Source organism: Aspergillus tanneri, assembly GCF_003426965.1.
Source record: "Aspergillus tanneri strain NIH1004 chromosome Unknown AapTan_3_pilon_pilon_pilon, whole genome shotgun sequence".
In the NCBI taxonomy this organism is placed as follows: domain Eukaryota; kingdom Fungi; phylum Ascomycota; class Eurotiomycetes; order Eurotiales; family Aspergillaceae; genus Aspergillus; species Aspergillus tanneri.
Window position 1 is genome coordinate 4,010,760 of NW_022984630.1, and position 21,460 is coordinate 4,032,219.

Here is a 21,460-nt window from a genome sequence, read left to right on the forward strand (position 1 = left end):
CTTAGCCCCTGGATATGATATATCACATCGCTGCGGGACTAGGATATACGAAGGTGCCTTAGGCATCCTGATTTCCAACAATAAGTAGTTTTTAAACCACAAGGAGTTATTTATTGGGCTGTAGTTATGGTCTGTTGGATGCTCACCGAATAATGGTGTTCTCATTGATTAAAATGTGAAGCGTAATAGAGGAAAAAGTTGGATCCGCGACGGCAGATCAGCATCTATGTGGGTTAGTTACGTGACACTCAGCCGAGCTGGAAGTATGTTGAGGCGCAGGGCCCTACATTTAAAATTATTTATATCTCTATATATTACCCTGTGAAGAACTGTACCCTAGAAAACCTGTAAGTTATATTTTTTATTGGTAAATTGAAAACAGCCTGCTGGCATTGAAATTATTGGGGTTTACTACCCTGGCATTTCGTAAAATTACCAATATGAGGACAGGGACTGTATGGAGTGGAGCCAATAGCGGCGCGTAGTCACACTATTATTTCTTTTTTTAAAGGAGAAAAATAAGATGGTGGTTAAGAAAAAGTAAAACTTCACTTTGAACAAAATCCAGTATAAGCAAATTTTGAGCTATTCTGTTTTCATTGCTTATATAGGGATTTACTGTACTCATAAATTATATGGCCTCATATGGAGAATTTAGCCATGTTCCAATTCAAAGTTGGAGTCCGTTCCACTCCCACGATTGGCTAGAACTGTACGACTTGCAGACCGTACCCGTCCATTTTGCGTCCTTTATAAATATTTGCTTCCTTTCGCTCCACACTTCGTTACGAACATCGATTTAGACTACGGAGCACCACCGACTTTCTTTAGGTTATCTTGATAGCCTTATGGATTACGGCCGGGACCATGGCCTTGATGCGGCTCATAGTAGCGGAACAGGAGGCATGGAAAATAATGTCACTACTTCTGGAAATACAGTTTCTGATCAATCAGACAAGCCACCGTTTAGCTTACTCTACGATTCAGCAGCTCCCATCTCGCCAAAGGAGAATTCGTACGGTCTGCAAGCCAATCAATCCAGGATGCACAGGCCTGACCTTGGGATGGAGAACCAGAATATGGATCGGGGCACCCACCCCTCTACTCGTTCTTCCAGCCGCGCAGGGCGACGTTTAAGTGGAAGCACAGCCACGAGCTCTGTCAGCGAAGCAGAGTACACATTTCCGAGTATTGGAAAAATTGGTGTCTGTGCCCTGGATGTAAAAGCCCGCAGCAAACCAAGTCAAAATATTCTGACCCGCCTTCAGTCTAAAGGTGGATTCGAGGTGATAGTGTTTGGTGACAAGGTGATTCTCGACGAGGCTGTAGAGAATTGGCCTGTATGCGACTTTCTTATTGCGTTCTTCTCTGACGGATTTCCCTTGGATAAGGCTATTGCCTACGCTAGGCTTCGGAAACCGTTTTGTGTTAATGACTTGCCTATGCAGAAGGTTCTATGGGATAGGCGTCTTTGTTTGAGGATATTAGACCATATGAATGTCCCCACTCCGAAAAGGTTGGAAGTTAATAGAGATGGCGGGCCGACTTTAGAGTCCCCAGAGCTTGCCCAGCACGTATATAGGTTAACGGGAGTTAAGCTTGAAGGCTCTGCAGATGGAACTGGGGGTGGTGCTTCCAAGACGAAGAGTGTTGTATTATCAGAGGACGGAGATTCTCTTATTGTCGACGGCAAGCTTTTCAGGAAACCGTTTGTTGAAAAGCCTGTTAACGGGGAGGATCATAATATTCATATATATTTTCCTAACGACCAACAGTATGGTGGTGGTGGTAGGAGGCTTTTCCGAAAAATCGGGAATAAAAGCTCCGAATACGATCCCGAGCTAGTCGTTCCCAGATCGGTGACTGACAATGGTACAAGCTACATATATGAACAGTTCCTGCGGGTGGACAATTCAGAAGATGTCAAGGCGTACACTGTTGGGCCTGACTTTTGCCATGCCGAAACACGGAAGTCACCAGTGGTTGATGGACTTGTTCGACGGAATACGCATGGCAAGGAGCTAAGATACATAACAAAACTGAGCAAAGAAGAAGCAGCAATTGCCTCGAAAATATCAAATGGATTTGGCCAGAGAATCTGCGGTTTTGATATGCTTCGTGTTGGAGAGAGAAGCTATGTGATTGATGTTAACGGCTGGAGCTTTGTCAAGGATAATAATGACTACTACGACCGATGTGCCAGTATACTGAGAGACACCTTTCTAAATGAGAGACGCAGATGTCAAGGAAGCTCAGAACCACATGATGTCTTTCCCTCAGACCCTGCGCATCCCTGGAGGTATTCTGTATCTCACAGGCACGCGCTGAAGTCTTTGCTTAAGTCTCCAAGCGTGCCAAAATTACATGAAAACATGCCTGCCAACCAAATTTCTGAGACGTCAGACTCATCGGGCTTGCCAGTGCCAACTTATACTGTTGAGAACAAAGATAATGGACATGGCTGTAATCTCTCATCTACGCATGAGAAGTTCGCATCTTCCAGTACCTACATGTCTCAGAATACAGAGTCACCTGCCATGTCAATCAACCCGAATGAAGGAGGTCCAGCGCCTCCTCCGGCCTCCAAACACTCTTGGAAACTAAAGGGCATGGTCGCAGTCATTAGACATGCAGATCGCACTCCAAAGCAAAAATTTAAGTTCACATTTCACAGCCAACCTTTCATTGACCTATTAAAGGGGCATCAAGAAGAAGTAGTCATCAAGGGAGAGGCCGCATTGGCTAGTGTCTCTGATGCTGTCAAAGTTGCAATGGAGAACGGGCTTGAGGATATGGATAAACTGAGATTACTTCGTACGTCGCTTGAAAAGAAAGGAAGCTGGCCAGGAACAAAAGTTCAGATTAAGCCAATGTTTCGCAAAAGGGAGCCAGAACAGCCATGCAGCCAGGAACCGCTAGCAAACCCGATGGTTTCTACAGAGATTATTCAGGATACACTGGTATCCCTTGATCCTACGGAAACATCTCCAGAAAATGAGAGTCTGGGTAGACCTCAAACGCGAAGTGATTCGATATCCGGTGCAACATTTTCACGATTCTCCGCTGCCGAGAACCATCTTGTTTTAGACAAACTTCAACTTGTAATCAAATGGGGAGGAGAGCCTACACATGCAGCACGATACCAAGCACAGGACTTGGGGCTTAATATGCGCGATGACTTAAAATTAATGAACAAAGAGGCGCTAAATAATGTTCGTATATTTACTAGCTCAGAGAGAAGAGTTAGCACTAGTGGTGAGTTTGCTTTGCCTTGTTTCATATATCATCAGCTAAGCAATCTTCATAGCCCAAATCTGGGCTTGCTCATTTCTTGACCAAAAGGAACTTCCTGAAAATTTCATACAAGTACGGAAAGATCTTTTGGACGACTCTAACGCAGCAAAGGACCTCATGGATAAGGTAAAGAAGAAATTAAAACTGCTTTTACGTGAGAGCTCGGCACCATCACAGTTTACCTGGCCCAAAGATAATATCCCCGAGCCGTCAGTTGTCTTGGCTACCGTTGTTGAACTTATGAAGTTCCATCGTGATGTTATGAGACACAATTTTCAGCGACTTGAATCATCCCCAGATCGTCTAATGGACATGGGTGATATCGAGAGCTTGACTACCTCGTGTACATCTAACCCCCTGTATGAGATTCCTACCTTATCTTCGATTCAAGGGAGATGGTGTACTGGTGAAGATCCGACATTGTTCAAGGAAAGATGGGAGAAGCTCTTCGCCGAGTTTTGTGACACGGAGAAAGTGGATCCTAGTAAACTATCTGAACTTTATGATAGCATGAAATTTGATGCTCTTCATAACCGACAGTTTTTGGAATGGGTATTCATGCCACCAGATAGTGATGAAAGTGATGCTACTGAGGATAATAAGTCAAGCAGCGAAGGGGCAAGTCATGAGAGAAATGAAGAACATTCCGAACACGGACCTTTTGCTCGTCGGTTTGGACTGAGAAAGCGGATGCATGCATTTGAATCAATGCCGCATTTTAGGGCACTTGATGACTCTTACGACCACTATTTCAAGCTATACTCAGGCTCCAGTTCAACGAAGGCGAAATTGGATGGGAGGCTCTCAAAGCTCAGGGAGTTATACAAGCTAGCAAAAGTTCTCTTTGACTATATAACCCCCCAGGAGTATGGGATTACAGACACCGAAAAATTAGAAATCGGCTTACTAACATCTCTACCCCTTCTCCAAGAAGTTGTTAGAGACTTAGAGGAAGTCCAGGCCTCCCAGGATGCAAAGTCCTTTTTTTACTTTACGAAGGAGTCACATATTTACACACTTTTAAATTGCATTTTAGAGGGCGGAATACAAACCAAGATAGCAAGGACGGCCATTCCTGAGTTGGATTACTTGTCTCAGATTTGTTTTGAGCTCTATGAGGCTAAGGACTGTGAATCATCGACAAATTCTTACTCCATCCGCATTTCAATCAGCCCAGGTTGTCATGCTTTTGACCCTCTCGATGTTCAGCTCGATTCCAGACATGCAATTGGCTGTGCGCCGAGGAGGAGTTTAACTGCCCATCAGGATTGGAAGGAAGTTATTGAGACTCTCAAGGCAAAATTTGATACGTGAGTGTGACTGGTCCCATACTTGGTTTATTTAAAAGTGCCTAGGAGCTGACAGTGATACTACCAGTGTTAAACTTCCACAAACATTCATTGCAGTAAACTTAAGTGATAAGCATGTACCCAGCCATTAAAAGGTATGTTATATGTTATAATACATACACACTATCGCGCATTGCTGGGCGGTAACATTTCGGCAGATTAAGTTTGTACTAAAAGATCAAAATGGATTCAATAGCAATTAGCTAATATATGTACTATACCTCGAGGACATGGCTGCCTAATAAGTAATTGCACGTGTACAATTTGTCCCAGTTCTGTAATTCCAGTAGCCAGCTCTGATTTTTTTTTTGTTTTTTTTTTGGATCTGTCTTATTTGTCACGTAAAAAAAACAGTGAATGTTTCACTGTTTTTTCAAGGCGCCAAGAACGAGGTACAAAACATAGGCCTAGACTAAATTAAAGTGCCGATATCTGACCATCTTACCCCACATAGTTACATATCAGTCTGTACAGAGTACCTCAGTTGCAACCTGTGAAGAGTGAACTACTCTAGCTAGTCAAGTTATAACAAGGTACATACAGTGGAAGTATCATATACTATTCTTGCCATTTCCCTTACTATTATGCTAATAGGATTACTTAGAATTATGTCTACTACGACCAATTACTCTTACTGTGACATCACAGGGAGCCATGTTCTATGCCATGATTTACAGCACCAGAGAGAGTTTACTGTCGCTATAAAAGACATAGTTTGCATTGTACCAACATGTGATGATAGCACAAATGGATACAACATGTTATTCCTTCGGGGAGGGCACAAGAATGCTAAATGTGGCCCTGAAGATGTTCACGCGCACCTTGAAAGTATCCAGCTTGTTTCTTTGCCATCTACGGTGCTGACATCTTACCTTTGCCCAAACATTCCCCATTGGCTTAAACCTTGCAGCGGCGAGAGTATGAATGTCCATGTTATCATATCCACACTCTCAGGCACAGGAATGGCCAAAAATTTTTACCAGTATATTTTGCAACCATTTCTGGTTCAGATTGGATTGGTAGATTATAAAGTCCATGAAACAAAGTCTGCACAAACTATTATTAGGCTGTGCAAGTCACAGTTTATTCCTGTTGCTCAGTCTGGAGTCCCGCAATTGTTAATTCTTCTCTCCGGGGATGGTGGTCTCAGTGACATTGTCGACACTTTTCACAGCGCTACAGCAGCACTGTTGGCCCCGCCTACTATTGCTTTGATCCCGGCGGGCACAGGAAATGCAATGGCAAGCTCCATGCAATTAAATTCACACATAAGTTCTGGGTTGGTGACATTGCTGCGAGGAAGACCAAAGCTCGTACCAACCTTTATTGCCGCATTTTCTCCGGGCGCGCAGCATATCACTGAAGAAGGTCATTCCCGAACTAGTATACTTGGCAACTCACGTCAAGAAGGTGATTGCCCGAAAATCCGCGGTGCGGTTGTTGTGAGTTGGGGTATGCATGCGGCATTAGTTGCCGATAGTGATACCACAGAGTATCGCAGGTTCGGATCGGATAGGTTTAAAATGGCTGCAAATGAGCTCCTCTTTCCCTCGAATGGTACCGAAACACACAAGTATGCTGGCACAATCACTCTTACCAAGTGGGACAGACAAACAGATAGTCGATATATGGAAACTGTGAGCAATAAGGAGCACATGTATGTGTTAGCAACCTTGTTACCGAGACTTGAAAAGGATTTTATGATTTCTCCTAAATCGAAGCCGTTGGACGGCAGTCTTTGGTTTGTCCATTTTGGTCCAATGCCTCCAGAACAAGCTATGCAGTTGATGACCCATGCATATTGTGGGGGTCAGCATGTTGGTGAGGAGGGTGTTTTTTATTCGGAGATTGAAGGATTTAAAATTGAGTTTAATGAAATAGATGAGAGATGGAGACGTGTGTGCATTGATGGGAAGATTGTTGTTGTTGAAAATGGGGGCTGGATGGAAGTAAGGAAAGAAGTTAAACATGCAGTTAACATTCTAGCCCCTCCAGGTATTGATGATATTAGACATTGATGGCTATAGGTTATCTTTTTAGGATCTCTATTTAATGCCTAATTTTGTTACTTTACGTTCCCCTTCAGTCCCCCGTTTATTTATCGCGGTTAAATGGTGATTCCAACAGCGAACTTGTAAATTAAATAAATGGAGCTAGCTCCGTTCCTATATTCATAAATATGGCTGCGGCCAGTAGTAGTAATAGTAGTAGTAGTATTCATTTACCTATCCTGGCTTACATACGAATGTCGCTCTGCAGGTCGCCCCTGTCGGCTCCGAGGAGCTGTGTGAACCCAGAAAGGAATGGCGCTAAACAAACAAGACAAATAAAAAGCTTGAGTGAACGTCAACTCTAGATGTCGGCACCAGCAGCGATGGCAGTATAGCAGAAGTGTCACGGTTTAAACGCAGAGTGTCAAGGGTTGAACCCAATGTATTACCTAGGCATAGCCTTCGCTCCTATATATGACGCTAGATGCGACTGATCGAAGATCAGTCGTCTTGTACCTTTTTATATCGTAAAGTGGTTTTATCCCTACTAGCGCAGAGACAACCAAACCATCACATTATTTATATACTATTTTACAATATTATTGAGCTTTTCAGTCAGAGACTATGCATGCTCAACCTACCACCCCTTTGTGATAGTGTTTAACTAACGAGTGGGTAGATATTGAATGAGAGGGAAATGGTAGAACTCTGAAGGAGTAGATCAAGGAGACAGTTTTAGACAGCTCAGAAGTTGTGGGCCCTGAGCCCACAAGTTCCTGGCAGGAGAGAAGACAACATTCCCTTTACGCAGGTGCGCTCCGTGGTCTGTAAGAAGGTTGTTGATTGTCTATTACCTCTTTGAACGAGGACTTAATAGTTATCCATAAAATGTCACGTGTCAATCCCTCTCGTTCCTCCACTACAATACATAATTGATAATACACCTTATTGGCTAGATTGTGGCTACATAGGGCAGCAAGATCCAGAGGTAATTACAGGTAGACCTCGGCATAATCGTTTGGAGTGTTAAACACTCGGCCCGAATTTACATAATTTTTTTGTGACCTTTCCTAATTAGGATACATAAATTGCTAAGTCATTTAAATAAAATACCCACTTATATACTAATCCTGTAAAAGAAATATGGAAAAATATGGCCCGGAAATTGCATAAAATATACAACTCACTGGGTCCGTATGTTTGTCCTATTTGTTAACCCTCGTGACCCTCGAGAACCGCCACCCTCCGAGGGTTGCGCGCGTGTTAAGGCGAGGTCTAGTTATAGGAGATAAGTAACTATTTTAATAATATTATAGCTAGCTGCATAGCTTTTTGTCAAAGGCTCCGCTGTGTATCCAACTTCCTCACCACGCTTCGCATTCTAATCAATGAGAACACCTATTATCGGATGAGCGACCCAACACTTTTTTTACTGTATAGGTATTAAATATACCAGGTCTAGTATCTGCAAATCCTTATTAAACCCCACCACTGGCTGCAGATAAAGACAGAACTAGTAATGACCTAATATTTTATTTATTTTAGCTTCCTTTGTATGGTTTGGTTGTCTCTGCGCTAGTAGAGATAAAACCACTTAACCATATAAAAAGGGACAAGACGACTAACCGACGCATCCAGCGCCCTGTATAGTAGCGAAGGCCTTAGTCTGAGCACTATACTGGGTTTAACCCGTGACATCCTTCTTCCCTTTCTTAGCCACTTCTACCCTTCCAACCAGCTTTGAGTTATCTTTTATCTTGTATAACTATGACCGCGCCAGATCCATGGAAAAAGCAAATATATAGGCTTGGCAGTAACCTATTTGTCTAGTCTTTAAAAAAAATTATGCAGTGCATCCTGGCGCACTTTATAAATTTATAAAATTTATATATTATATTTAGTTAGGTTAGGTTGCGGAAAGTGATTAATAAAATCTATTTAAGGCCGGTGACTGCAGCGGGACGCCGTTAAATAGTATAATTAAAAAAGTTAGAGCCTGTATAAAAACAAGGAAGACCCTTTCTGTATGGACTCTATTAACTTCTGCAAAAGGGAAAAGAAAAAAATAGATAGGTAGAATTAAATAATACAGCACAATAGTATGTAACGTATTTCACAAGCGAGCATCCCATACAAAACGAGCCTTCCAACCCCTTCCAATTTCAACATTGGACCCTTTCCTCCTTATCTGAATTGTTTGCATTTATACCCGCTCTTGATGGCATGGCGGGTGGTTAAATTGCTTCAAATAATTTGACTTGTTGAAATTGGGATTTGGGAGGGACGGAAAGCTCGCTTATGAAATTGTAAAGGGGCGAAATGCCTTGCTATCTAATGACTAGATATACACAAAGAGGAATCGCTGGGAGGAAGAAATTAGAAGGGGAAGACGGAAGAAACTTGGGAGTAGTCATGTGACTGCAATAAGCTGACCAACCATATGCGCCAATTGCAGCGAAGGTGAAGCGGAGCAACATATAGGTGTGTAGCCTGCGAGAGAAATGTTAATTGTTTTTTAAAACATTATCCCTTCGTCCGCTGCCAAGATATTTTCATTAGCGCGCTTTTTCCCTAGAGGATCGATCTAATTGGCCTACTAGCCCCGCCAATTCCTGATTGGCTTTCATAGCTCACCACCTAGAAATTAATATTACCCTTCTAGGAAGCAGGCGACTCTATTCAACTGATTTATTCTTTGATAACTCTATAAAAATCCTGGAAAAATGTTCGCCCTATCTATGGAGGGTATATTGGCACCTTACAGCCCCCACAGTTCCAAGTTAGAAATGCCTGCTTGTGTCACGGGCTAGTAGCCAATTCAATCTATAATAGATTTGGACTAAGAGAACTCGTTAGGAGTTTCAGGCTAGGGCGGCGGGGCTCGAGCACTTTGCGGGCCCTGCCCGCTACTGTCCTTTAAAAAATTTAAGTAAGCTAAGTTAAAGCTCTTGCCGGAACTGTGGCTGGGATATCTTTGCTTGATTATGCTGCTGTTAATATGTGTAATATAGCCGATATGCATTAACTATTGCAGTATTAATTATCAGTAGAGTTGTCAGGGCTGAACACGTAGAACCTATACCATAGGTTATGTACAAAAGGAATCGTTGAAGAAGGGAAGAAAGGAAGAGGAAATGAGTGGTGAACAAACAAAGTGAGGGTCACGTGATATAGATCGAGGGCCAATGGGGTTTCAAAAGGGACAGTAGGGACCATAGGCCCGAGAAGGTAAACAGGGCCCAGACCTTTACAAGAATAGGGGGCCACCATAAGCGAACTATATATTAAGAAGTTTTATAACTTTCTCGTAACTAGTTGGCAATATTAATGCCACCTATATAATGATTATAGTTATTAATATAGGTGGGAATCTTAAGCATTTTTGTATAAGAATTACCAAAAATTGGTCAGACATTTTTTGCACTTGTACTTGTCTTTAAAGGCCGCTTTCGTTCACGCTTAATTAAATTATTTGATTGGTGGACTGTATGCACTGTAGATAGCCTAAATAAAATAAGACTATTATCTTGCCATGCCAAGCAAAGCACCTTGCAAACCTTAATTGCATAGATTGTATTCCAACTGATATAAAGGATGTAATCGTTTAGCTTATTTATAAGTAAAAAAAAGTTCCTTGCTGTCTTTGCTTGTTTTGTTCCACATGCGCCGATGCCAGTTTGCGAAGTATCTTAAAAAGTGATATACTGGTGAAGTAATTGTCCAGATAAAGTGTATATTCATTAAGTGATGTGATGTATTTAATTACTTTATTAGCCAGCTTATTAGCCAGTTAACCATATACCCTGTCATGGTTAGATGCTTGTAAATAACAACCTTAACTAGATACTTTATGCGGCTTCTGGGGGTAAAGATCCAGATATATCTATAATCCGCAAGCGCAAATAGCTTATATTCTTGCGAAATTAGCTTATTTGGCATTATATATATGTGTTGGGATTGGCAAAAGTATTAAATTATAAGCTTATTAATCGATATATTAGATGCAGGTGAATATAAGTGCTAGGAAGCTGCGCGAAAGTTAGAAATTATAGGATCACCACTATATCCTCAAGCAGCTCCTCCGGATATGTATACTTGTCCTCTGGGGTTATTTTAACTTCTAGATGCTCTGGCACTAATAATTGGATTAACTCACACAGGAGATATATAAAGATATCTCTTTAGATTTTTATATCGATTAAGGTTTATATGCAGGGGAATTGTATGCATAGGGTCTTTGCTGCGGTTCCTCCGCCAATAGTATTTAACTTGCGGTTCTGGATATACCCCCATATACATTGGCACGAATAAGACCTTAATCTCGTTGGCATAGGTAGGGGTCCATTGCCGCTTGCACTTAGTAGGGTTATTCCACCGCTTTTTGTGTATATATTTGTATTTCACGCAATTATATCCCATATATTATCGGTAAAGAAAAGGTTAAAAAGGGCAACAGTATTGCTTATATTGATATCTGGTGGGAGGTGGAGGACCGGTGGCTTTGGTGGCTATATCTGTAGGGGTTCATAAAAACAACAGATTAAATAGTGAGGATCTGCCGAATTAGGTCCATTGCTTGTGCCTTTTAGCTGGTAGACTTTACGGTTGTAAATGCAGGAGTTGGTGAGAGCTCTGACTGGTCTATTTAAATACCAATATAGGCAGCTTTAGAGTGTTTTGATGTAAAGAATATTAATATATAGATGTCTAGAACGCGGTGGTTAAATGGGACGTGTTGGCTGTGCAATTATTCTGCCAAAAGCGGGGCGGCATGGCCGGAAGTTGAAAAACGCGCTAATGATAGTATCTTGGCAGCGGACGAAGGGATAAGTCCCAGCCTCGCCTGGTACGTAGAATTGCAATTATATGGAGGTCATATGACCAGGTGGGGCCAGATAATCGAAGGGGTGCGGGATATCTTGAGATGTCGTGCCCTTTGATACCTGTTACTGACCAGTAAGTGATCAGGCATGCCATACGTCAGGCTACAGGTATCCAAACCTCAAAAAGTGTGTATGAGGAACCGGAAGCAACCGTCGTAAAACCTAGTTTTACTGATATCTATTTATTGTTGTAGGTATGCAAATATGGGTATACCACGCCTTACACAACACCTACTTCCCTTTTCGGAGACAGTTTTACTTGGGAGGACAGGTGACGCCCAACAGGATGGGCCTGAGCGTATTCAGTCTGTTGTAATTGATGGACCTAGCCTGGTTTACCACGTGTTCTGGCGATTGCTGTCTTCGTCGGATCGGATGCTCAAATACCCAGAACTGCAACCCACATGCAATGAAGTAAGTTGTGGTGTTATGATTTATCTTCTACAGTTATCAATTGTTGGGGTTCAAATGTAAGAGGTGCCCTATATCTTCTGTATCTTGCCACTAATACTTCCCAGTAGCAAGATATGCTTCGACGGTGCCCTGCCTCATCATAAACGCGAAACGCGCCTCACTCGACTAGAAAAGTCGAGAAAAAAGCTCGAAGCATTTCGTTTTAGGACGCAGTCTGGTTTCCCGAATTTTAGCATCCCGCGCAATGATCGCATGGTAAGTCCTGAAATGGTTTTTTGCAGTCCAACTCTACCTACAAGGCACCATGACCTTCCTGAAAACCCCTTCATTGTCCCAGCGGTCTTCGAAGATCTCAAATATAGGTGGAGTAGGAGAAATATACTCGAGGTAGCCAAAGATGTCATGTGTATGCCTCCTGTTAATCTGGCAGAGTATCCGTGGGCAGAAATAACCGTAATGGTCACTGGGGAAGCAGATGCTCACTGTGCCCATGCGGCAAGGTGCACAAATTCAGCTGTACTTACGAATGATTCAGACCTCTTGCTCTACGACTTAGGTTCGCGTGGTTCTGTTTTGCTACTGGATTCACTTATGATGGTGACTTGGGACTCTCTGTCCCCCGAAACATCGCAAATCAAGTCCTTGAGATTATGCCCTGCCTCGATTACCAAGAGACTGGGAATTAGAGATTTAACGATTTTGGCCTATGAACTTAAGTCTCACCCGCACATGGGATTCGCAGAATTAGTACAGCGATCGAAGCAAATGCATGGACATCTGTCAGAGGTGTCTGGCCTTCACATTTTTCTTAAAGAGTATGAAAGTGGAGCCGACTATTTTTTTCCAGATGGAGACATGGGTACTCTCCATCTTGATGCTAGAGTCTCGGAGTTATTCTGGCAATATGAGCTGCGAGAACCGCATGGATTACAGCAGGCTCCACATATGTATCTGTCAATATTACTTGAAGATCATGCAAGAAAATGTGCGTGGGTAGCGGGCCGCTTGCATAGGGCTCTGGCATATTCAATTCTCAACATCTCACGCCCAGCACCGGAAAGATTCACCTATGTCAATGAATTTGTTCGACGAGGTGGTAGGATGATACCGGACAAAATATATCTAGGCGATGAAGGTTGGGTTGTGACTCAAATGGATAAACTTGAGACATGTCTAAATTTAGTCCAGACTACGCTTGGAAGCGACGTAACCTCACCAGCGTACTGGATAATGTTTGCTCTACACGAAATATTTGAGACTGAGGGGGGGGGGACTGTTCCCAAGCCATGGCAATTAAGCCGATTCCTTACTCTTGGATACATGGGTGATAAGTTGGAATGGGCTGATGTCCATCTTGCTGCACAGATACAGGCTGTGCTATACTCTTTGAGGATTTTAAAGCAATTACTCGGTGTTGCTAAAGGCACCAAAAAGGTCGTGGCGTCATTGCAGGACATACTTGCTAGCCTTCCTGCGTTATATATTACGATGAATTCAGTATGTCAAGTGAGAAAATGGTTTCCCTCTGAGGACTCTTCTGGTGAGCTTATAGAACGATTCTTTGGAATCAAGGGAGACTCGTCCTATTCCGTGACTCATGAACCGAGGGAAACAGAGTGGTCCTTTTCTAATCAACCTGTGGCACCGGTCTCAGTAAGTCAGAGTGTGAATCATATGGGTGGTAGGAAGATAAAGTGTAACATTTATGACTTGCTTGACGTCCAATAGCTTGGGTTCATTGTTATACTATATATGTATGTGCATATATCACTGTTAATAATTCTCCAAACCCCTTTCAATCTACACTTCACAAGAGACAAGTAACGATATATGATCTTGTAGCTCTGATTTGCCCTCGAGGATTGACATATAGGGACGTCGCCGGTGTTAACGAGATGATCGCAGAAATCCCACAACACCTCGGCAATAACCAACCAATTGAGCTAAACGTTGTGCCTCTCGTTGTTGCATGTTGCTCCATGCAAGAAGAGATTCTTTTAATACATTTTTCTTACCTAGATCACATGAGATCGAGCATTTTGCAATAATGTCTGCATGCACTTTCAATACTACCGCCATCCAAGCGTTGACGAGCTCGAAGTCTTTTCGTTGGTGAAGACGACTAGACAGTGCATGAATAAAATCCGATAGTTCCGAGCGGCCGTTTGATATCATCGGATCAAGCGATCTGATCTCGAGGTCTGCCTTTGCTGGGGACAAAGACTTTAAATAATCCACAAATGGTTCGAAGTCCCCAGACGCGTGGCCATTTTGCAAGAGAGCTGTGAATCGAGAGTTCGCAATATCTGCGCGTTTGGATTGCTGCATTTTGGCAATTTGCGAGCGTTCAGCAGCCGTAATATCGACTAATAATTCGAGATCAACGTCTGCTTTGGAATCGCTTGTTGCACTAATTGTTGGAAGAAAAAAAGGCGCTTTTTGAGAAGCTTTGGGAGGAGTATTGGGCTTATTGCGTTCCTGCTGGCATGTTAGAAGCTGGGTGCAAATGAGGGTATCAGATTGATTACCTTAATTAGATCCAAATTAATTAACGCTTGCCACTTGTTCCTGGGGACGACACTGAGGGTCATCATCTCCTGGCTGAGTTGTTCTGTGCATAATATAGGGCCGGCTGATTCTGCTCGCTCGTGTTCTGCACGGAATACAGCTTCGATGGGCTCGGTTCCATGTTCACCGGAAGCAGTCGGGATGGCCATGTCTGTAACATCATTTTCGCCCATATTTTGGGTTGAAGCGGGTATGAATAGGCATCTATTGGACCATATGTTTATTCCCAGTCCATTTGCATGAGAGGTAGCAAGAAATTCTCCTGTTGGAGACATTGCCAACGAAGTGCACGTATTAGGAACACGGAAAATGTCGATAAGATGCCCTGTTGGCATGTCCCATACACGAATAACAGAATCCAGGGAGGCGGCGATTATCCATCGCCCATCTGCAGAAAATGTGAAGTCATTTATTTGTCCTGCACAACCCCAGAACTCACGCACGACCTTTTTCATTTGGATATCTACGACGCGGATCGAAAGGTCGTCGCAGCTGAAGGCAGCCAAGTCACTGGCACTACTGTACCGGAGCCCAGTAATGGATGTCAACGGATGCCAGTTGAGCTCATTAAGAAGTACCCCAGACCGGAAGTCCCAGAACTGCAAGAATTTTTTTTAGAAACTTAATTTTCAATGGAATGTTGGAAGGTAATGTGCCGTCAACTTACCTTAACTTTTCCATCAAGACTACAGCTTATAACGGTCTGGTTAAGGCCATCTACCCATAAACCGGTGACTGATTTGGTATGCTTCGAACAATCCTTCAAAGCGACCAATGCGCCCGGCCTGACAGAATTATTTCCTTTTATTTCAGCAGTAGGGAAGCTCTGTCGATATGCTCCGGATTGCATATTGAACATATCAATGCTACCTCCAGCTGACCCGACCAAAGCAAAAGTTCCACACTGAGTAATCGCAACACTCTACATATACTTCAGTTAGAAAAAGACCACTATTTTTCAGTGACTCCACTCACCTTCACATCTGTCCCATCACTTGTCTCGAATATCCAACGCCCTGCCTTCTTTTTACCCCAAAACCAAGTTCGGGCATATCTATCTCCCCGATGACCAGTTACTATACTTTCCCAGCCCGTTCGATTCGAAGCTTCTGTGTTTTTAGATTTTGGATTTGCCCAGACTGATCCTGAGGTCGTAACACCGATCCCTCCGTCGCGATTTAACGAGCACGCGATGCAGGTAACCTCCGAAGCTTTAAAGTCCTCTTGCGCTATGATATGAGCTCTATTAGTCACAAGGGAAGCACCAGCACGCTTATTCGCTTTCCGCTCCACGGAACCTTGCGAAATTTCGGTATTCTGGCTATCTTTCCGGACACTGAAGCCCCAGAGACTGCGGTCCTTGCTTGCGCTCAATAACCATTTACCACGGAATTCTGAACCGTCAGATAGTGAGGGAAGGAAATCAAGAGTAGTTATTGCAGCAGAGTGACCGCGCCTTGAATGTAGAGGCCTAGGGATTGGTGAGAATGTGCTGTGGTCAAAAACCCAAGTCCTTAGTGCATTGTCTTTCCCAGATGAAACAAGGACAGGCTGGCCGGCCAAAAATTTTATGTGGTTGATCCCAGATCCTGCTTCGTTCTGGGACACTAGGTGAGCGCTGCGCAGAGTGCCTGTGACTCTGCTACCGCCGTTGAAATCCCACATTGTAATATCACCACTGTCAATGCAAGTTGTTGCCATAACTCCTGGCTTTTGGCCATCATCACCAGCACCTATTCCATCACTCCTGAATGCAATAGAGGTGATTTGTGGCATCTTCGAAGAATTTGTTCTTAATGACATAAAAACTTGACCTGTTTCAATGTTATAGATATAAAGTCCTCCGTTTTTGTATGCAACAGCAATGAGAGATAACACAGTGCTCGGCTCAAGTGAGGTCACGCCTCCTGCTTCCATTGATGCCGGGACAATGGAGTAGATCAACTTTCCAGTCTTCACGTTCCAAATATCAACCAGTCCGTCATGTCTTCCTACAAAAATTTTGTTTAGATACGTCGGCATAGTGCACATCTCCCTCGTATAAATCTCCTCTAGGGAAGAGTCCATGGCATGATATGGGATGAGTGTGGTGTAATACTCATATGATGTATTCTTCCATACCTGTATGCATTTTCTGCTGCAACCGACAATCCATGAACCAAAAAACAAGGAGCCGATCAATTGGTTCAAATGCAACTGGCGGAACTCCTAAAGACGCTATCTTCTTGCCACGTTTGAAGACCCATACGCCTCGGGAAGATCCAGGACGAACATCTCCCCATGCTGCGAAGACTTTGTCCTGCCATGCAAAAGTAGCTGTGATAATCTCCGGAGTCTGAGGTCTGCTGACGAATACCAAGTTGAGTCCTTTCCTCAAATCATAAGTTTGCAGGGAACGGCCAACACAGGTTGTAATCTGAAAAGTAGCTTTCCCAAGCCGAACGCACGTAAAAGGAACTATTGTTGGTGAGACCAGTCCTAGAGTCTTGTGCCCACAGTATTAGCAATACAGATAAAACAGGAATAGAGAATCCCAATAACTATCGTTCAAATCTATGCTTACTCTATATGGGGAAAAGATCTTGGACCCAGCTGTTTCTGCAACTCGCTGCGGACCCTCGTCTGCTTTCCTTTTCTGTCTTTTCGCAAGAGGCAGGTCGAAACCGGAATTGTGGAGGGACGGCATTCTTTTAGAACAGAGGGTACCGAATGTTGTGATAAAAGTGCCCAAAATTCTGGCCTAGGGCAGTAAGACCAGGAGCTGCTTGCCTTCAATCAATAGTCTAATGTGGTTGTTGATGATTCGTCCTGGCGTTCTCAGTTGTTCTTCATTCTTTTTTTTTTTTTTTTTTTTGAAATGCATACACCGCCCATGAGCCCCACAGCAAACTAGCTGGCTGTACGGAGTATTAATTACATTTTGCCAAGACCCTGACACAGGACAAGCTAATCCTGAACCACGCTGAGCTGCGTTCCGTAATTCTAGCATTGGCTTGCTAAATGTCGGCTATGACCACAGGCCTAAAACAATAAAAGTTGCCTCTATAATGGAATATATGAAGTCTGAAATAGATGCTTATCAATCCACGAATCTATTCTGCTTCCCAGATACCAGGCCGGGATCTTTCCCAATCTGCCGGCAATAATCGGTTCAGGTTCCATTCACTTACAGGGTGGCGTGTGGATGACGTGAATGAAAAGCAAGCTATTGAAATGCTTCTAATTCATCAGGCTGGTAGCGTCCGCGTGGGTGAGGTTGTTAGGTCTGTATACCATTCTAAGCTTTCCCTAGTTTTGGCTCTATCGTTGATGTTAGTTATTCAGATATACTTTGACGTACACGCCAGCGGCCGATACTATCTGTCCAACTCCTAAAGAGTTGTATGTTAAGGTCAAGAACACATCAGCAATTCCCCTGCGAGCTGCTTATCTTAACGGCCCATATACTCTCTATACGTCCTGTTACCCATCCACATTTGATCCAAACACCAAATTCATACAGCGAAGTGCCGAGGAAATCCCGCAATTCGAACCCTATCTGAAAGCAGGAGGGAGCTGGAATGCAGTTATCAGCGTTCCGCAGTATCATCAAAGCAACGCAATAGCTACTGTGGCCAATTCTGTGACATGGATTATTGAGATAATATCCCAGGTGATATTTTCAAGCTCTGCATCTGTCAGTTTCGAGCTCCTAGTAGGCCGTGATAAAAGGTCGGTGGAGTTGTCTTCCATCCGCGGAGCGTCGCCTGCTGGATCACGGCCGGCTCAACTATGCGAGCACTGGTCGCAGCAAACAAAAGGCAAACAGGTGGTTGCTTCCAAGGGCATATATTCCCGATCTATTACATTGATGATCGATGACACTGTTAGTCTCTGGAACTCCCCTCTTTTTCCATCTAGACAGGGGATAGGAGAAGCGATAAGGCCGAGCCCAAATCATTCGGCATTAGATGTCGAATCGTCATCAAGTGTCAATAATTCTCTCAGTCCAGCTCAATCCAGTAGGCGAAAAAAGAAAATTCACCTTGTTATACTGACGCATGGGCTACATAGCAATCTCGGAGCAGACATGCTTTATCTGAAGGAGAGCATTGATGCGGCTGCAAGGGAAAAGGGAAGTCGCACAGATGGCACTCACCAAAGATATAGAAAGAGCAATTCAAGCGACTATTCGTCAACAGATAGGTAAGAAGATTTTTTAACTTACATTTTATAAATTTCCCTATCGCTTTTTCTGATATGAGCTGCAATTAGGACCAACAGCTCGTTCACTGACGGTAGCTGTAAGATCGAGAACGACGACTGTGGTGACGGCGAGCAAGTCATAGTCAGAGGTTTCTCTGGAAATGCTGTTCGCACCGAACGTGGAATCCAATATCTGGGCAAACGTCTTGCAAAGTATGTCTTGCTGATGACATACCCTGACCAACCATATTTACCTAGTAAAACTGCGGACGCAAAAGCATGCCTTAAATCCTTCTCTAATTTTCAAAATTACTCGGGCTGCGATAATCTAGCAGAGCTGTCTGATTGCAAAGATCATGCCTACCAAATAACCAGTATCAGCTTCATCGGACACTCACTCGGTGGTCTGATCCAAACATACGCTATTGCATATATCCAGAAACATTATCCTGGGTTTTTCGATATCATCATGCCAGTAAACTTTATAACTTTGGCCACACCTTTCTTAGGTCTCAGCAATGAAAATCCCATGTATGTCAAATTCGCCTTAGACTTGGGGCTCGTGGGTCGAACGGGCCAGGATTTAGGGCTAAGCTGGACAGCCCCCAGAGTGAGAAGTGGCTGGGAAGCCATAATTGGTGGCAAGGGTGATTCTGCAAATTCGCAAGGGCAGACGGGTGCTGGATCTAAACCTCTGCTTAGAATCCTCCCTTGTGGACCGGCTCACGAAGTCCTAGCCAAATTCCAGCACCGTACCGTCTATTCTAACGTCGTTAATGATGGAATAGTTCCCCTGCGGACTTCCTGCTTACTTTTTCTAGACTGGAAGGGGCTAGATAAAGTCGAGAAAGCGAGGCGGGGAAACGGGATTGTTGGAACGATGGCCGAATGGGGATGGGCTGAATTGACAGGTGCCAATTCAAATCCACCCCGGACTATTCGTTCCCTTACGGAGCTGGGACAAAACAATTCCTCACATAAGGGCAAGACATCGGCAGTCTCAATGCGTGCGCAACACTCTACGACCTATAATACCCGGGAAGCTTCTGGTGGCAGTCAGCATTTAAACAAACAACGACAAACAAATCTTCCCGACATAGAAACTAAGTCAAAGGAAGAATCAATCAACCTATTCCCTAATAGCTCGTTGAGCAATATATTTTCCATATTCCGCCCCAAGGAAGTAACGAAAGCTTCTTCTATGCATAAACAAACTAAGGTCTATAAACGCAGCCAAACACTTCCACCTAATGGTGTCATTAACCGGGTATCGTCCTCAGGTCTTTTCAGTCAGGGGACAGTCGCCTGTGATAACGCATATGAAGAATATATGCCTTATGCACCCCCTAAGACCACTTTTTTCGAATCAGCAAGCGATCTTCTCATGCCACCTCTCCCCCCTACTGACTTCATTGTTGATCCTGATTCAAGAGCTCGAACCATTTTCCATGACCGAATTTATCATCCTGAAGACATCCCTCCACCTTCGGCTGTTAAGCGTCGAAATTTCACATTTAGCTCTTCACAGAATAAGTTATCTAGAGCACAATCTCCATCCGACGAGGCTCCAATTAATAATGAGAATGGACCTGAGCGCGGGCTCAAGGTCGAGGAGAAGATCGCGAGAGCATATCATCGCAACCTTTCATGGAGAAAGGTACTTGTACGCCTTGAACCTGATGCGCACAATAATATTATTGTTAGGCGGATGTTCACGAATGCATATGGCTGGCCGGTAGTAAAACATCTTGTTGATACCCACTTTGGGTGTGATCCTACCCCTGTGCATGGTGACGTTTCTGAGGAAGACATAGAGGCAGTAGACCTTGGAATTCAACAGGTGATCTGTGAGGAGGAAATGAAAGACCAGCAGAGCATTGTTTTTTCTAAAGAGTGAGGCTCATCTGGCATGTGCAGGGGTGCGCTTAGCAATGCTGGTGCCATTGGACAGGAACAAGCTCTACTTTCTGCCGACTCCGAGTATGGATATGGAAGCCCACTTGCACAGATTATCCATATGAGGACGGGGCTGTGTAGTTCTGTGGGGAGTTTCACTTATACGTCACCATGTTGCAATGTGAACTAGTTCTTCAACCAAATCGACTGATCGTGATTTTGATGATGCATGAGCCTGACCTTGTAGAGCTAATTAGGATTTGGAGAATTTGAATTATGATAGGGTTGACGCACCCAGTGATGCTTATTATTATAGCATCTTTTTGGCTTTTCTAAAGTATGGGTACAGGCACATATCCTTTTACTATATGTGTGGCTGGAATATATATGGGACTGAACCATGACCATTTTCCTATATTGTTTATATTACATTTCGTAAGTACCTGGATAAGGCTGATATCGGCCCAATTAGTATTACAGTCCCTGGCCTGTATTCTCTTAAATCACAATGGTTTGAGGCCATTTCTAAAAATATACTTGAATACTTGTAAGCAGTTGTTTTTACGGCATTGAAAAACAATCTACTATATATGCTATATTGAGTATACATAATATAGTAGTCTAAATGCAGGTCGGTGGCAGAGTATTGTTATACGGAATAAGTAGCTATATCAAGTTATAGTTAGTACTTAGGGCATATACTGTCCCCGATCACCAGACGAATGATGTTACATGACACATATTTTTTATCTATCTTTCTATCTTAAATAAAATTACATCGGACTAAAAGATACAATGGCCCCTTATTAGTGATGATGATTCTCTAACGTAACCGGAAAGCGAGCGAGACACCGTATTGCATACGAAATGGCGCTTTTTG

At 43.4% G+C, this 21,460-nt stretch overlaps 4 protein-coding genes across 4 annotated transcripts; 3 read left to right on the forward strand and 1 right to left on the reverse strand.

The window, feature by feature from the left end:
* Positions 1 to 848: 848 nt before the first annotated feature.
* On the forward strand, positions 849 to 4,608 carry ATNIH1004_005128 (inositol polyphosphate kinase VIP1; the record flags this gene model as incomplete). Its single annotated transcript, XM_033569788.1, has 2 exons — positions 849 to 3,255; positions 3,308 to 4,608. 2 exons carry the CDS (start codon positions 849 to 851, stop codon positions 4,606 to 4,608), a joined length of 3,708 nt encoding a protein of 1,235 aa, XP_033428594.1.
* Positions 4,609 to 5,401: 793 nt separating this feature from the next.
* Positions 5,402 to 6,661, forward strand: ATNIH1004_005129 (diacylglycerol/lipid kinase family protein; the record flags this gene model as incomplete). The annotated part of the gene is made up of 1 exon (XM_033569789.1): positions 5,402 to 6,661. One exon carries the CDS (start codon positions 5,402 to 5,404, stop codon positions 6,659 to 6,661), a length of 1,260 nt encoding a protein of 419 aa, XP_033428595.1.
* A 7,157-nt stretch (positions 6,662 to 13,818) lies between these two features.
* On the reverse strand, positions 13,819 to 17,185 carry ATNIH1004_005130 (rRNA-processing protein UTP21; the record flags this gene model as incomplete). The annotated part of the gene is made up of 7 exons (XM_033569790.1): positions 13,819 to 14,409; positions 14,460 to 14,650; positions 14,939 to 15,098; positions 15,167 to 15,421; positions 15,475 to 16,550; positions 16,621 to 16,984; positions 17,063 to 17,185. 7 exons carry the CDS (start codon positions 17,183 to 17,185, stop codon positions 13,819 to 13,821), a joined length of 2,760 nt encoding a protein of 919 aa, XP_033428596.1.
* Positions 17,186 to 17,712: 527 nt separating this feature from the next.
* On the forward strand, positions 17,713 to 20,581 carry ATNIH1004_005131 (lipase ROG1 family protein; the record flags this gene model as incomplete). Its single annotated transcript, XM_033569791.1, has 5 exons — positions 17,713 to 17,762; positions 17,824 to 18,500; positions 18,567 to 18,684; positions 18,754 to 18,897; positions 18,943 to 20,581. The coding sequence occupies 5 exons, from the start codon at positions 17,713 to 17,715 to the stop codon at positions 20,579 to 20,581; spliced, it is 2,628 nt and encodes an 875-aa protein (XP_033428597.1).
* Between the last annotated feature and the right edge of the window lie 879 nt (positions 20,582 to 21,460).